The sequence below is a fragment of the Sinocyclocheilus grahami genome, unplaced genomic scaffold (genome assembly GCF_001515645.1).
Source record: "Sinocyclocheilus grahami isolate Dianchi unplaced genomic scaffold, SAMN03320097.WGS_v1.1 scaffold341.1, whole genome shotgun sequence".
Lineage (NCBI taxonomy): Eukaryota > Metazoa > Chordata > Actinopteri > Cypriniformes > Cyprinidae > Sinocyclocheilus > Sinocyclocheilus grahami.
The window spans coordinates 1,181,940-1,197,237 of record NW_015505520.1 but is presented as its reverse complement, the minus strand read 5'-3'; the positions used below and the strand labels follow the sequence as shown (position 1 = coordinate 1,197,237).

Sequence of the window (15,298 nt, the reverse complement as noted above, 5' to 3'; positions counted from 1 at the left end):
CTGACCCCGTCCTCTTCCTGTCTCGCAGATCAGGATGACGCCTGAGGCACCGGGTCCAACACAATCTTGGGTCGGGGTCCCTGGTGTAGCATTTGGCCGACCGAGAGCGTCCCCGCGTCTGCTGCGCTTTAGCAGGCTGAACAGCGGTGACAGGTGCTGGTTTCGTGGGCTGCTGAGTGGGCGCAGACTTAGGGCGAGCTGAGGCAGCAGCGGAGCTGGAGCGCTTAGGCAGGAAATGTCGCATAGCCTGGGATGATTTCTGTGCCTCCGTGAAGCTCTCAACGAATCCTTCGACCGCTGAGCCGAAAAGGTCTTTGGGAGAGACTGGAGCATCGAGGAAGGGGATCTTATCCGCGTCCTTAATCTCTGTCAGCGTCAGCCACAAATGGCGCTCGAGCACCACAAGGCTGGCCATCGATCTCCCGATCGCCTGGGCGGTGGCCTTGGTGGTGCGTAGAGCTAGGTCAGTTGCACTCCTCAGATCCCTGAGGGTAGCGGGGTCCAGGCCAGACTCATCGGAGGATGCAAGGATTTTGGCCTGGAAGACCTGGAGGACCGCCATTGAATGAAGCGCCGAAGCCGCCTGTCCAGCTGAGGTGTAGGCACGTCCAAAATTACTTTATGACAAAGTAATTAGTAGAAGAAATATTGAGATACTTTAGTAAACTACCTTTAGTAACTACCAATACCATATTGGGGAAAAGCTACTTGTCACATTTATAACCTTAGCTAAAGGGATAGTTCACCCAAAAATGAAAATTCCAAACCTGGAACAACTTGAGGGTGAGTAAATGATTACTGAATTTTCATTTTTGGGTGAACTATTCTTTAAGTAAAAGGATTATCTTGCATACTCTAACATACTTATTGGTAATTTATTGGTAATAAGGTATTGAGAGTAAAAGTAAAGGTATACAGTATTGTTCTGAAAAAATAATTAGTTAGGATGGTTTTGCATTAATATTACTGCTGCACTAATGTGTATGTTGCATTTTACTTCTGATTATGTTCAAGGTTATTAAATTTAAAGTTGCCTACTAAATATACTGTTGGGTAGTTTAATCTACAACAATGCATCATGTTGTAAATCCATATTTTTATAGTGTTGCTGTCTGTGAGAAAAAAAGAAAACTCAGTACTTCATATTTGTTCGAGAATACTTAACGAATGTACTTCCTTCCAGTCCACCTCTGATTATTTTGAAAATGAAAGTATCAACATTTTGTCAGAATATTAACACATTTTTGCTAACTATATCAAAGGCTGCATCTGAAGGACTCGGACCGTCAAACAGAGCACTGTTCAGCTGTGACAGCTGCCGCTGAACATTGAGCTGTACAATGCTCTATTTTTTTATTCACAGTTTTATTTTTGCTAACCTGTCTACATATGATCACAATGGTCAAGACCATAAACTATATAAAATCGCACCTTTGTAAGATATCAGTCAGCATTTGAACTGCTATGTGTGTGTCTGTGTATTTTGTAGTTTTCATATGTAGGCTATCATTACATTATTCAAGTAAGCTCCAAGCCAATTCCTGCATTTAAACTTGTAATCCGACAAAGGTCGCAGCAAACCAGTGTAATTTACCTGGCCTCGGTTTTGGCTAAGCCTGAGGTACATCACCTGTCTCCTCCATTATGACGTAAAACATAAAAACTAAAATTTGTGCCGCAATTAGGAAATCCTGGAGCAAATTCGGAGGCGTGGCTTTCGAAGTCCGTGCCCTTCGAAGTGTGTGCACTTAACTTTGGGACACAGCTATACTCAAGGAGATTTAGCTGTAGAGTACATACTCTTTTAGGGCTCGTTAAGTAAGTACTTCTTGAAATTAAGTACCTGAGTATGCGGTTTCAAACGCAGCCGGTTTGTCATTGGTCACGTGATTTCTACGTTAACGACACAATTCTCGAATCGAGGCTTCATCTGGCAGGCCCATTTATTCCCAATAGTATGTTCCTCCACACTTCTCTTTATTCTCGACACAAGCTCTGATGCCTCGGTTTAATTGTCACATCACTACTCGGCAGGCCTCTACTATTTCTTGGACAAAAGTTTGTCATAAAGGTTGCTGTCATATTCCATCCGCATGATAAAAAGAACTCAGGAACATGGTAAAATTTACTTTGTTTTCTCCAGTGTCCAGATTATTTGTTAACTCTGAGTTTTCACAGATGACCAATATTATGCATAGTGAAGCCATGATAAGCTAATTGTATAAATTGCATTTGTTTGTTATATGTATTAATAACATAACCTATATCAGAGAATATGTTTGTTGTCTGTTGTAATGTTTTGAAAAACAAGCTTGGACTTTTTTTTTTCCTTTAAGAAAAGCATGTAGTTAATTAAAATCGAGAAAATGTACCAAATATGTTATGCAATCAATAGAGAACACTTCAGTAGTTCTGTCGGTATATGTTTTTGTTAAATGTGTTAGTGGAAATATTTTAAGTGAAATTGCACATTTGATAAATGAAAAGTCTGTTTGGATGGCTGTGTTTAATTGTCATTGACACTGAATGTGCATTAAGTGTAAAAAGAAAAAGACATGCAGCAGTGAATAAAAGATACAGAAACAATAATGTATAAAGCAGACTTCATGTTTGGCTATTTACAGAAACGTAAAGCCAGTCCTACATTATATTGTTAACTTTTTGGGGGGGACGGAAGATTAAAAAGATGTATGTAGATATCACAGATCATGCATTATTGTTATAACACCATTTATGCAAAATTACTTTGTAAATTACACATCATGTCTTACATTTCTACTGAGAGTATAAAAAGGAATGTGTGGCAAGTTCTTTGAGACAAATCATCTGATTTTACAATCAATTGTCGAAAACCCAATATAATGTAAGTAAACAGAGTTAAACATACCAACAAGCATCTGTTGATGGATTTCTTTTCTGTATAGCTGGCCATATGTACATGCAACCAAGTATATGTAAAACTCAAATAACATGTTAAAAATTAAATTACATATTACAGAGTACATTAAAAGACAATGTAACATTAATTGCTGAAAACCTGGTATGTACATTGTACATTGTTACAAAGCAGTACTGAAAATTAAAGCATGCTTTACCCCATAAACTTATGCAGCATTTAGCCTTGAACTGAAAAGCATGACCTTAAGCGATTATAGGCTGTTTTTTTTAAGTATACATGCTGTATGTAACAAGAGAGTGTTCTTCAGTAATCTTTACTTTGGGTTTATTTGCCATGAAAGAACTTTGTGCTGCATAACTCAGAATGTCTTCCCCCTACAATAATGAGAAAAAAAACAAAGATCAGAGAAAAAAAGAGTCACATAACATGTAAAATTGAGTCTTAAGAAGACACATCAGCATAATAATTTGCACTTAATAAGACTGACCGTATAATTCTAATGAATAATTATATTATTTGAAATCATAAAACATAAAACGTAATCATAAATCATAAAACATAAAATAACTTACTTGACACTCTTGAGATTTGTGGATTGTGGGTGAATAAAAATTTTTATTAAAAAGAAAAGAAATAAAGTATATCTTTAGTGTCAATTGTTGCATTTTTATAAACAAGTATATAGAAATATGTGATACTGTATATTAATAATATATTTATATTATGTGTACCAAAATTAAACCTTACTTTTATTTGGATCCTGACATGGTTTTATGGCCAGAAAAAGAGCTAAAGTCAAAAATATGATGTTTAAAACTCCAAGAACAAGCAGGGTTGGATTCACATCGACACTCTCTGAAATGATCAAAAATTCGAGACATAATTCAGGGTGCTTATAGTAGATCAGTTCCTTGGTATTATTTTCCCTGATATTTGAACCAAATATTCCACCTGAGTGAAAACATCAAATATTTATCCAAAAACCTTACCTCTAAAATTTAGTTCAGTTCCTTTTCCAAACAGTATCTCTCCACACGCGGCCACAGCACAGTAGTAAATCCCAGCATCAGAGTGACTGATGTTGCTCTTGAAGAGATTGTAGACACAGCTCTGTGTTTGAGACTCAGTGCTGTTCTCACACTGACCATTTCTTTCTCCTTTGGTGTAAAGGACTCCTTGAGATTCTCCCAAGCTTTGCCTGAACCAGTAGACACTGTGTTCTCCTGCACAGCTCTCAGTGAAGATGCTGCACTGCAAACTCACAGAATCCCCTGGATGAAGCTTGTCTATCGAAGACTGCTGAAGAATAATGTGTCTGTCCACAGCTGCATCTTGAAATGCGACATAAGTGGGACAGAAATGGTAAGGACAAAAAATCAATTACCTCCAACCAAACAAAGCTAAAATAAGCAGGGAAACATACCTTTGACAAGTAATCTGGTTCCTGCACCCATTCCAATGGTGTAATATGATGAAACTACACAGTAATATGTTGCTGAGTCTGAAGGTTTTGTCTTTAAAATGGTCAGATTAAAATGATCATCTCCTTTAATAACATTAAACCGATTTGTTTTATCAAAGTCCTCATTCCAACTGGGTTGTTGATTTAAATATAAAGATACAATTTGTACGTTTTTTCTATCAGCCGTCTGTTTAAACCACGCTGTTGTCGTTTGCAGAAGCTTTGAAAAGGTGCAAGCGAGGTTCACATCTTCTCCGGCTTGACCTAATTTTACATTATCCTCCTGAACAATATCTGCATCAGAGGAGCAGACTGCAAAATGAAGAAGGTACATTTAGTGTTATATAGTGATCAAAGTTCTGTTGAATTGGAAAAAAAAGATTCAAATATGTTTACCTATTGTTGAGGAGAACAAAATAGTTAAATATATCATGATCACTGATGTTCCAAAACATATTCTCATGTTTTAAATTCACTGAAGAAAACAAACAAACAAAAAAATCCTAAAAAAAACAAATATTTCACACCAGATAAGTAATAGAGGTGAATCAATAAACTGTCTATACCATGTTTCCTTCAATCTCCGCTTCAGACAAATGAGAGACACACACACTTCTATCTTATTTATTCAGTGCTCTAAGAGTTGATTGGTCACTTGAGAAAGGGTTTGCACTGAGCTGAAACCACTCTGTGACAGCAGCCAATCAGCTCATGTCATGGTGGAGTTTGCAATGATACACTTTTTTATTTTTTTTGTTGTTTAAAAAGTCTATATCAGCAGATTTACTGAAAATCACAGACAAAGGCTTCAAGACTATCAATAATAATTTATTATTATTATTTTTTTTTTTTTTACAAAGTCTGCTTTTTAAAGTTAAGGGTATATGACATTGCTGTTGTAGTTACATATTAATGTTGGCACATGGGTCAGATCTGAGTGTCAGTGAGTGTCACTGTGTAGTTTCCACTTTCTGTTTTCACACCTCTTGCTGCATCAAAACCACAACATGTTAAAAAAAACAGCTATCTTTTCATTAAAAAAAAAAAATTATTTATTGTAGACTGACAGCAATTAATTCTCTCTGCTCCCTGTCGTCTAAAAAAACTACATATATTAAAACTACAGGTATACATAACAAAGTTTGGCGTCTGTACATATGTATGTGGTTAATGTTTGATTATTTGGTTTGGATCATAAACACAAAAACAACAAATGAGTCTCTTCTCTGTTCTATGTAATAACAACAACAAAATACAATAATATTGGCATGATGTAGCACAGGGTACCTCAAATCTTGCCCTAAAGGGCCAATGCGCTGCAGAGTTTAGTTCCAACCCTGATCAAACTATTTTTCAAATGATTGTGAAGGCATTGATTCGTATGCTCAGGTGTGTTTGATTTGGGTTAGAGCTAAACTCCAACAGGAAAATGGCTCTCGTGGGCCAGATTTGAGGAACCCTGATGTAGCAGATGATTTCTGTGGGCACGTGGACATGATACATTTTTATAAATTTTTAAAATATTATTGAAAATACACATCTCTTATCCTCATACATTTCATACATTAATTCATTATCCATGAGAACCAGTGCTGTGTGCTTTTGTTTAGGCCTTAAAGTCATTAAAGTCAGAAGTTTATGGGACCAGGATTTGTAATTTCAGCACCAAGGACAGAGACATAATGAATAATTTTACACTGCAATATGACATGGCCTTACAAAATCTTTTATTATTCATATTCATGCAGAAAACACAGGCAGACACAAAGTTTTGTACAAACTTAAGAGAACTGAATTTTGGTTCAGAAGTGCAGCCCTTAACATAAATACATGCACACTAAACATCATTTGTCAACTCTTTCACAAAGCAGTGAACTAGGGTAGCTATGAAACACATATTTAATGTTTCACAAGCCTTTTATATGCCACTTTTGAACAATTTAAAAAATATATATATATCTCATGTTCAGATAATGCTTACATTTAAGTTGCAAAGGTAATGTTTTGATGAGTGTAGATAATGTATTGATCAGTAAGTCTTTGTTTTCTAACTGATCTAATATGAAGAAATGTTTGAGTTGATTCTTAACCACAAAAGTACACAAGCCATCACAATATTAGAGACACAACCCAGATACCAGATCAAAGAGTTAAAAACACTTTTGCTATATTGTGCTTACAAGCATAATGTGTTTCTTGCTCACTATTTTATTTTATTCATAAAACAGATGACTTTTAGCCTTGTTTATGGCACTATCAAAGCTTAAACCACAGACTCAGACTCTCTCCATATGAGGAGAGGATGTGACTGTTGCTGCCACTGAAGTCAGAAGGCAGAGACGAGTTGCATCATTTCCTTTTGAATGAGAGACAGGAAGAAACTGCTCATTATAGAGTGAAAGGTGTTGGAGTGAATATCAGCGGATACATTTTCAGTTTTTGAAGCAAAGTGTCATAATATTTAGGCTCACAAGTTTTAAGTGTTATATATATTATGTGTGTGTGTGTGTGTGTGTGTATGTAATTAAAATGGTCACTTTGCTTCTTTGTATATTTCTGTTTGCATGCACATATACTGTATGTGTGACACATGCACATCATGGCTGAAGCCATAATTTTATCATTATCTTCAGCTGGCATGTTCCCTTGACATGGCAGCACGGTGTCCATCAGCAGATGTCGCTGTTTGAATGGCATAAATGGCTTTTTATTTTTATTAGCATAACTGTTGCAAATAAACATACATTTTATATTTTAAAAAGTTTTTAAAATATGCTATATATATATATATATATATATGTTGTATGTTTGTATGTATGTTTATTTTCAACAGTTATCTGCAGATCTGTATGCATATACTCTGAATAGTTTACCACCTTCTAAATACAAAAATATGAACAAGAGGGGGAGATTTTCTGTGAGTGATCAATTCAATTTGGACCTGTTCTCAATCAAAGCTATTGCTATGTAAGACTGGCAGTACACAGCCTGAAGCTTATGGACTAATCGTATGTTTTTGTTTGTTTGTTTGTTTTAATATATTTTGGCGCTTGACATCAGTGGTGTTACCATGCATACGTTAGTACATTATAAGAATAACACTTTACTCTAAATATGATAGAGAAAACTATAAATATTTATAATTTCTACCAATATATCAAACTAAATTTCATATTTCTGAATGAAATGCTTGCTCTTGGGGGTTGTTGTTGGGGTTGTTGTTTTGATGATATAACTGGGTTACTGTAGTACCATTCCTTCAGAAGTAATTTCATATAAGGAGACGAAAAGACATTTAACATTTAGTTTGTGAAAAGATACCTTGAGACCACCAACTCATTTGAGTAAGCACAAACTTAAAAATGCAAAAGTGTGTTTAAGCTGGCAGGTGGCTGCAGTGGTGGAGGCCCCTTCAAGTGTTTTTGCACTGGAGCCCAAACAACCATTGTTACTGTATGCACCAAAATGCTCTGGGCTTTAAGCTATCGATACCACAAAGCACAGACTCCTCCACAAAGTCAGTGTATGTCCATGAAAGAACATGTGACACCAACTAGAGTGTCAGTCAGAAGTGGAAAGACAGAGTAAATCATTTCCTGTTGAGTGACTGACAGGAAGAAGCTGCTCCGAACAGACTGAGAAGTGCTGTGGTGAACATCAGCAGAGAAACATTTAACTTTAGACATGACTGTCAGCACTGAATACATTGAAATTCTGAAGCATTCTAAATTCTAAACGGAAAATTACAATATATATATATAGTGAAAATCTTTTATGTTGGGGTCTAAAATACTTAAAGTATTTTAAGTATTTTACTTGCAAAAATGTGCCTATTTATTAAATAACCCACTACACTGAGATGTTTAGTTTGTGTGCTCAGATGTTTTTTTAGAAGTCAGAAAGAGCTATATTACCAACTATGTTTACACACACAAGGGATTTGACTTGGCGACAGCAGGAGCTTCCAGTGCAGAAGAAAGTACAAACATGCATGATGTGCAGACATACATAGGAATTACACAGTAGAGATGAAATATAACACTAATGTAAGAAAAACTGAAAATTAAATAATGCACTATATACAGAGGTAGAAATATAGAAAAAAACAACATAATTGTTTAAATGAATGTACAGATATGTTATTACAGTTATTTACATATGCACAGTTTATGTACTTTACAAATGTACAATTTTCAGATGCTATGTAGAAATGTGTCAGTTATGATGGACAATGTATAGTTATGAACGTTTTAATTGTTCAGGCTGAATACAAACTGTTCTTGTGCCTGTCTGTTCAAAGCACTGACCAGAGGGCAACAGTTCAACATACCTTAAAAACACTCTCTTAAACCTGACAGTAAGTATGTAATTTTAGCATGAAGTTAGGATTTTAAGATTGGGATTTAACATTTTAGCATAAATGTGGGATTTTCGAATACCTTATGTTTTGTTTTTTTTGCCACAGGTGTCCACTAGAGGGGCCTCGTGAGACATTTATCAATAATATGAGGCAGCATCACTTTTTGCAACTCTTTTAAAAACATGATGCGGATATATACTGTCCCAGATATTATTGAATATTTTTATGCTCATTTATTTTAATCATTACATGTAGGTTGATACATTATCTATTTTGTTTTTAATTCATGGGTGTAACGGTACACAAACATGACGGTTCGGTATGTAGGCCTACCTCGGTTTTGACGTCACGGTTTCGGTAAAGCAGGGGGAAAACTAAACATAAATTTTTTTTATTATTATTTTTTTATTATTAAACGGTGGTTTACTGAAAAAATTGCTCTTTCTTTAAATACATTTCATTATAATTAAAATGATCTTAGGGATAAAAATCTATCTTAAACTTAAATTTAATTACTATTTATTTTTAAATATAATAATGAACACTCAACTTTAAAAAAATGTATGCAAAACATGTAAATTGCACATAATACAGTTTTTAAATTAACTTTTAAATTATAACAATTTTATTTGTTGTTGAAATATAATCATTTACACAGTGCCTCTCATAACTCGTTTCATAACAGATTTATTTAAACATTAAATAAGAAGACATCACTAACAGATTAAGTAAAATATAATGATTATGATTATGATATTATAAGTCTATATTGATACTATCAATGGGGGGGGGTTATAACATTTGAGTACTGTGTAACATTTGAGTACCATTTTTAGGGGCTAAAGCGCCCCTAAAAATGACGATTCCCATTTGAAATGCTACGTGACATTTTGTTTACAAGCTGTTTTATTGCAGTCTTTCAGCGGGTGAAATGCTGATTGAGCGATAACATGAGGCGTGAGATGTTCATTCATGTTTATTTCGCGTTAAAACTAGTAGTAAAGAGGAAGGGATGATCGTGTTGCTGCTTGAACTGAAGCGTTTATACAGCGATCTCTTGCGCCACATGAAAGAGCGCCAACTAGCATTTAATATGTGAATTTCCTGAAAGAAAAGACATAATTTGAAACATTAGACTTCCAATGAAGTTACGCTCCTGCAGTGGTTAAAACAATGCTGTATTTGTTCGGTACACATGCGTATCGAACCGAAAGACCCATACCAAAAATTTTCGATACGAATACGTGTACCGTTACGCCCCTAGTATCACCCTATAGGTCATTAAACATATTTCTGCAACATTCTCTTCAATGTTCATGTGAAAATATTGCTTACACTACATTCTAGATGTAAGAAAAGCATATATCGACTTATAATTAATATAGTTGTCATGAGTAAATGTCATCAGTATGTGTTAGTGCTGTAGTATAGTACAATGCAGTCTAACTACCTTATTCTTATTATACCTTATTCTTTATAGTTATTATGCAGTAGTCTGCATAACTAGAAAATAATGCAAACATGGTCGTAAATAATTGTCACATTTCAGTACCATGGACAGGGGTTTCAACTTCTCTAGCTCTTCTCAACCTCAGATTTTTTCAACAAATCAGTCAATCTTAAATTGATATGCTGTATTGATGCAGAAATCCAACAAACAAGGGTCCATGAAGGTTGCGTAAAATGACATGTCAATCAGTTCAGTTTATTTGACAGAATGAATAAACTTACACTGAAAGATTTTTTTTGACTAGAGAAGCAATTTTCACTCAGAAATTGCTAGTAAATTTCACAATTAACATCAAGTAACACACTGAATTAAATGGGGAATTTTGAAGTAGAAAACCAAAACAGTATTTTACTACTATAGTACTCCAGTAATCTTTGTTTTATTTAAAGCTTATATATATATATATATATATATAAATTAAAGCACATTTATTGTAAATAACAGAGAAATAATTTTAGTAAAATGTATAAATTTCTCATGTGCATACATTGAATTATCTTGTACATTTTTCTCTCGGTCTTCTAGGGCCGCTGGGCTTTTGTTGAAAGCTTAAAGCAGCATAATTCAAAGCATCTCTGTCTTCATCCTACAACAATTATGATACATTCGGTCAAATATACTGACTATAAAGACTAGGCATTTATATTGAATCACATATGGTATAAAAGCACATGAAATATTAAAATGCTTACCATTAAGTGACCAGTCTGAATATTCTGAGTTCCATCTTGAAAAACAATAAGAATTGGAACACATATGTTGCTGCTTGAACTGAAGCGTTTATACAGCGATCTCTTGCGCCACATGAAAGAGCGCCAACTAGCATTTAATATGTGAATTTCCTGAAAGAAAAGACATAATTTGAAACATTAGACTTCCAATGAAGTTACGCTCCTGCAGTGGTTAAAACAATGCTGTATTTGTTCGGTACACATGCGTATCGAACCGAAAGACCCATACCAAAAATTTTCGATACGAATACGTGTACCGTTACGCCCCTAGTATCACCCTATAGGTCATTAAACATATTTCTGCAACATTCTCTTCAATGTTCATGTGAAAATATTGCTTACACTACATTCTAGATGTAAGAAAAGCATATATCGACTTATAATTAATATAGTTGTCATGAGTAAATGTCATCAGTATGTGTTAGTGCTGTAGTATAGTACAATGCAGTCTAACTACCTTATTCTTATTATACCTTATTCTTTATAGTTATTATGCAGTAGTCTGCATAACTAGAAAATAATGCAAACATGGTCGTAAATAATTGTCACATTTCAGTACCATGGACAGGGGTTTCAACTTCTCTAGCTCTTCTCAACCTCAGATTTTTTCAACAAATCAGTCAATCTTAAATTGATATGCTGTATTGATGCAGAAATCCAACAAACAAGGGTCCATGAAGGTTGCGTAAAATGACATGTCAATCAGTTCAGTTTATTTGACAGAATGAATAAACTTACACTGAAAGATTTTTTTTGACTAGAGAAGCAATTTTCACTCAGAAATTGCTAGTAAATTTCACAATTAACATCAAGTAACAATATATATAAATTAAAGCACATTTATTGTAAATAACAGAGAAATAATTTTAGTAAAATGTATAAATTTCTCATGTGCATACATTGAATTATCTTGTACATTTTTCTCTCGGTCTTCTAGGGCCGCTGGGCTTTTGTTGAAAGCTTAAAGCAGCATAATTCAAAGCATCTCTGTCTTCATCCTACAACAATTATGATACATTCGGTCAAATATACTGACTATAAAGACTAGGCATTTATATTGAATCACATATGGTATAAAAGCACATGAAATATTAAAATGCTTACCATTAAGTGACCAGTCTGAATATTCTGAGTTCCATCTTGAAAAACAATAAGAATTGGAACACATAACTGCACTGTCATTGAAGAATGTTGATTTGCTCACATATTGGAAAAATTTTCTGCAGTAATTTCTACCTTTTTTTCGCTGCTTGTACAACTGTGTACCCAGAAATATGATCACAATCACTGATAAACAGTTTAAAGTTCCTAAAACCAGGGCAATTATCCATGGTGTCTGAAAACCTTAATTAAAAATTAAAGTAATTAAAAAATTGGCAATAAATCTGTGAGCAGACATTGAAAATTATGCAACTTAAATGGGCACCTGGCATGTCAGGTTTTCTTGCATCTCCAAACAGTATCTGTCCACATGCGGCCACAGCGCAGTAGTAAATCCCAGCATCAGAGTGACTGAGGTTTCTCTTGGGCAGGCTGTAGATACATTTATGTGCAGTAGAGTTCACATCAGAGCTCCTCTCACATTGAGCGTTCCTGCGCTCCTGAGTGAATATAATTCCTGGAGGAGATTCTCCAGATTCACGTCTGAACCAGTAGACGTTGTGTTCTCCTGCACAGCTCTGAGTGAGGACAGTGCACTGCAGCGCCACTGCAGAGTCTTCTGGATGCACTGGATCTATCACAGTTGTCTGATCATCAGAGTGCATGTTTAGTCGTCTGCCTAAAAATAAAATAAACAACAACGACATGATTGTAATTTGACCAGACACAATGTGCTAAAATACATGTACCACAGTAAAATTTAAGAAAACATTCTGCTTACCTTTAACAATAAGATCAGTGCCTTCCCCAAATATGAACTGATATATATATTTAACACAATAGTATGTTGCAGTGTCCGATTCTTTTGCATTTGTGATGCTCAGATTAAAACGGCTGTCATCTTTTTCTACAAAAAAGCGATTATGTTTGTTAAAGTCATTTTCAAACACGGCAGGTAAAGCTTGATATGACGAAGTGATTAAAAAGGGTTTCTCTCCAGCTCTTTGTTTGACCCAAGCAACAGTGGTTCTTGACTCTTTTGGAAAAGTACAGGTGAAGTTTACACTGTCTCCTGCTTGAACAATCTTCAGATGATTCTGAGACTCGATGTCTGCATTATCTGAGGTGCCTGGAAAAATTCAAAATGCCATGGATGAGAAAATGTTAGCTTGTAGTAGAATTGCTTCATTATGCAGTGCAGAAACATAACTACTTACATTTAGAAAGGTAAATCAAAAGGATGAAAAAATGATTCATCATTTTTAGGAGATAGTCCTGAGCTGGTTGATTCAGAACCTTTAGGGTAAATCATCTAGAAAAAATAAGAGTGGTAGATCTTTTAAATGAAGAAGAAATGTATAAACACAGGAAACATAAAACACCTTATTTACAGCTCATATCCAAGTTTTTTATTTTATTTTATCGAGTAAAAACTTTTTTAGGTGTTACTAATGTTTAGGTTACCTGGCAAGACAAGAGTTTTTCATTGTGTGGATTAGAAACATTTTTAAACATACATTTTAATGCAGGGCCACATGTCGTTCATGAATATGTGGTATATATCCAAAAGTTAATAACTAAACAAAATATGAATTCAAATACAGGCTCTGTTTAAAATCTGTACTTACAGACTTCATTAAAGATCAAGGTTGGTTTTCATGTAGAATCTATCACAGGTTTATCTTCCTTCTCAACACAGTCTGAAAGAGAAAGACACGCAGAGACTCACCTTTATATGCTGTACCTCCCTTTATGAAAGAAAAGCAGCTTTACATGATTCTATTGGCTGATTCACCATACTGTTCATTTTAATGCCATGTTCACGGTCATAGTAACAGCAAATCTAAAGTTTTCTAGTAGACTGACACATTTGCACCTGAATGCAATATAAATGAAACATCTACTAATAGTACAAATATTTATTGATACAAATGAATTTATTAACACATCAAAGTAGTTACCGTATGTTGATGTTTGTTTGTCGCTTTTCAGCAGAAGAGGCTGTATCTGTATCGAATTCTGTAATTCTGTAAGGTGGAATCTTTTAAAAAAAAATTTTTTTTTTACAGCAGTTGGCTGTGAACACAACTGAAGTGCATGTTTTTCTTCCTTCCTGCTTTCACTCTTTAACCACTGCTAGAGGATCCTGCACCACAATTATACAACAACGGAAATTTATGACAAGAACTGAGGCCGGTACCGGTTTAATACCTTGACCTTGAAACCGTAAAAGTTGTTTGTCTGCGCTTGTTTAGCATCATAATGTTATGCACAGAATTATATTTAATCAAACTAAATGAAGCATTTGGATCATGTGGCCACTTAATTATAAAGCAAATTAAAAGATAATAAAAAATGGACAGAATAAATTCTACGTTATTCATTTTTTGGCATTATTATTCTGCCTTTCAGTTCATTATTATTAAATATTACTCATATCTGTTAGTTATTCACATCAGGTATGTATTACGACTCACTGTTTATCTGTTTATGTACTGAAGCTTCTTCTAAATAATTACATGTAAAATGTGCTATTTAAAGATTGCTATTTTTGTGGCAATTGTTGAACTTACTGTATAATTAGTGTCAGAAGAACATAAACAATGCATGTAACGGAAAAGAGCAGTGAAAATCATTTCCGCTCAGAATGGTGTTTGTGGGCTGTGAATGAGTGTGGGAGGTAAAAATAGAGCAGGGTGGCTAAAAGTACTAACATATATATACTGTAGGTCACATGAGTTGCCTGATAAATAAATCATGATGATTTATTCACTCATTTATGGACACCCTTATGCTTATGTAATTCAGTAATCCTCCACCTTTTGTAAGCAATTAAATTGTTAGTAGTTTACACTTTTAGCATATCAGCCTGGTTCTTGCTGCTGCCGACCGAATGCACAACAGGCCTTACAATTTTAATACCCTCAGGATAGTTTTACCACATTTTTCCACCAGAGGGAGTTCATCTGCAACCTCTGTCCATCATATAATATTTCTATGTTCTCCTGTATTATTCACAAGTCAACAGGCAAATACAGCAAAATACATAAAGAAAAATGATCGCTATTTAATGAAGAGGTCCAATTTAGACCAATTAGAACAAAATCTTTTTTTTAAACATTATTTACTGCAAGAGTAAAATGCACATTAACCATTGCCTGCACATGGACAATAATCTCAGTCCTCATATTTTTTATTTGCAAAAGACTGACAATATTGTTTTTAAAATGGCAGA

At 34.6% G+C, this 15,298-nt stretch overlaps 4 protein-coding genes across 4 annotated transcripts in view; all 4 read right to left on the bottom strand.

The window, feature by feature from the left end:
* LOC107603131 (uncharacterized) overlaps positions 1–415 on the bottom strand; it is a 7,633-nt gene extending 7,218 nt beyond the window's left edge. The window contains exons 1-2 of the mRNA XM_016295844.1: positions 266–415; positions 6–198 (exon numbers count right to left, since the gene is read on the bottom strand). Coding sequence (XP_016151330.1) covers positions 6–198; positions 266–415 — 343 coding nt within the window. The remainder of the gene's footprint in view (positions 1–5; positions 199–265) is intronic.
* Positions 416–3,223: 2,808 nt separating this feature from the next.
* LOC107603130 (uncharacterized) lies at positions 3,224–4,695 on the bottom strand. Its single transcript, XM_016295843.1, has 4 exons — positions 4,323–4,695; positions 3,889–4,224; positions 3,647–3,754; positions 3,224–3,273 (listed from the first exon to the last, which is right to left on the bottom strand). The coding sequence occupies exons 1-4, from the start codon at positions 4,693–4,695 to the stop codon at positions 3,224–3,226; spliced, it is 867 nt and encodes a 288-aa protein (XP_016151329.1).
* Positions 4,696–11,867: 7,172 nt separating this feature from the next.
* nitr2b (novel immune-type receptor 2b) lies at positions 11,868–14,064 on the bottom strand. Its single transcript, XM_016295842.1, has 8 exons — positions 14,025–14,064; positions 13,692–13,763; positions 13,281–13,375; positions 12,845–13,192; positions 12,389–12,742; positions 12,199–12,306; positions 12,067–12,101; positions 11,868–11,960 (listed from the first exon to the last, which is right to left on the bottom strand). Exons 3-8 carry the CDS (start codon positions 13,321–13,323, stop codon positions 11,868–11,870), a joined length of 981 nt encoding a protein of 326 aa, XP_016151328.1. The 5' UTR covers positions 13,324–13,375; positions 13,692–13,763; positions 14,025–14,064.
* A 118-nt stretch (positions 14,065–14,182) lies between these two features.
* LOC107603128 (uncharacterized) overlaps positions 14,183–15,298 on the bottom strand; it is a 4,998-nt gene continuing 3,882 nt past the window's right edge. Inside the window, exon 9 of the mRNA XM_016295841.1 lies at positions 14,183–14,209. Coding sequence (XP_016151327.1) covers positions 14,183–14,209 — 27 coding nt within the window. The remainder of the gene's footprint in view (positions 14,210–15,298) is intronic.

Excerpts from the sequence above, each read along its gene's own strand:
- LOC107603130 (XM_016295843.1), bottom strand. The coding sequence starts at position 4,695 with ATGTACCTTCTTCATTTTGCAGTCTGCTCCTCTGATGCAGATATTGTT. Across the intron at positions 4,225-4,322 it reads AACCAGATTACTTGTCAAAG|CTGTGGACAGACACATTATT; the intron begins GTATGTTTCCCT and ends TTCAAGATGCAG. Across the intron at positions 3,274-3,646 it reads ATGTCAGGATCCAAATAAAA|GGGGAAGACATTCTGAGTTA; the intron begins GTAAGGTTTAAT and ends TCATTATTGTAG.
- nitr2b (XM_016295842.1), bottom strand. The coding sequence starts at position 13,323 with ATGATGAATCATTTTTTCATCCTTTTGATTTACCTTTCTAAAT. Across the intron at positions 12,743-12,844 it reads CACTGATCTTATTGTTAAAG|GCAGACGACTAAACATGCAC; the intron begins GTAAGCAGAATG and ends TTTTATTTTTAG. Across the intron at positions 11,961-12,066 it reads TTCAGACTGGTCACTTAATG|GATGAAGACAGAGATGCTTT; the intron begins GTAAGCATTTTA and ends TAATTGTTGTAG.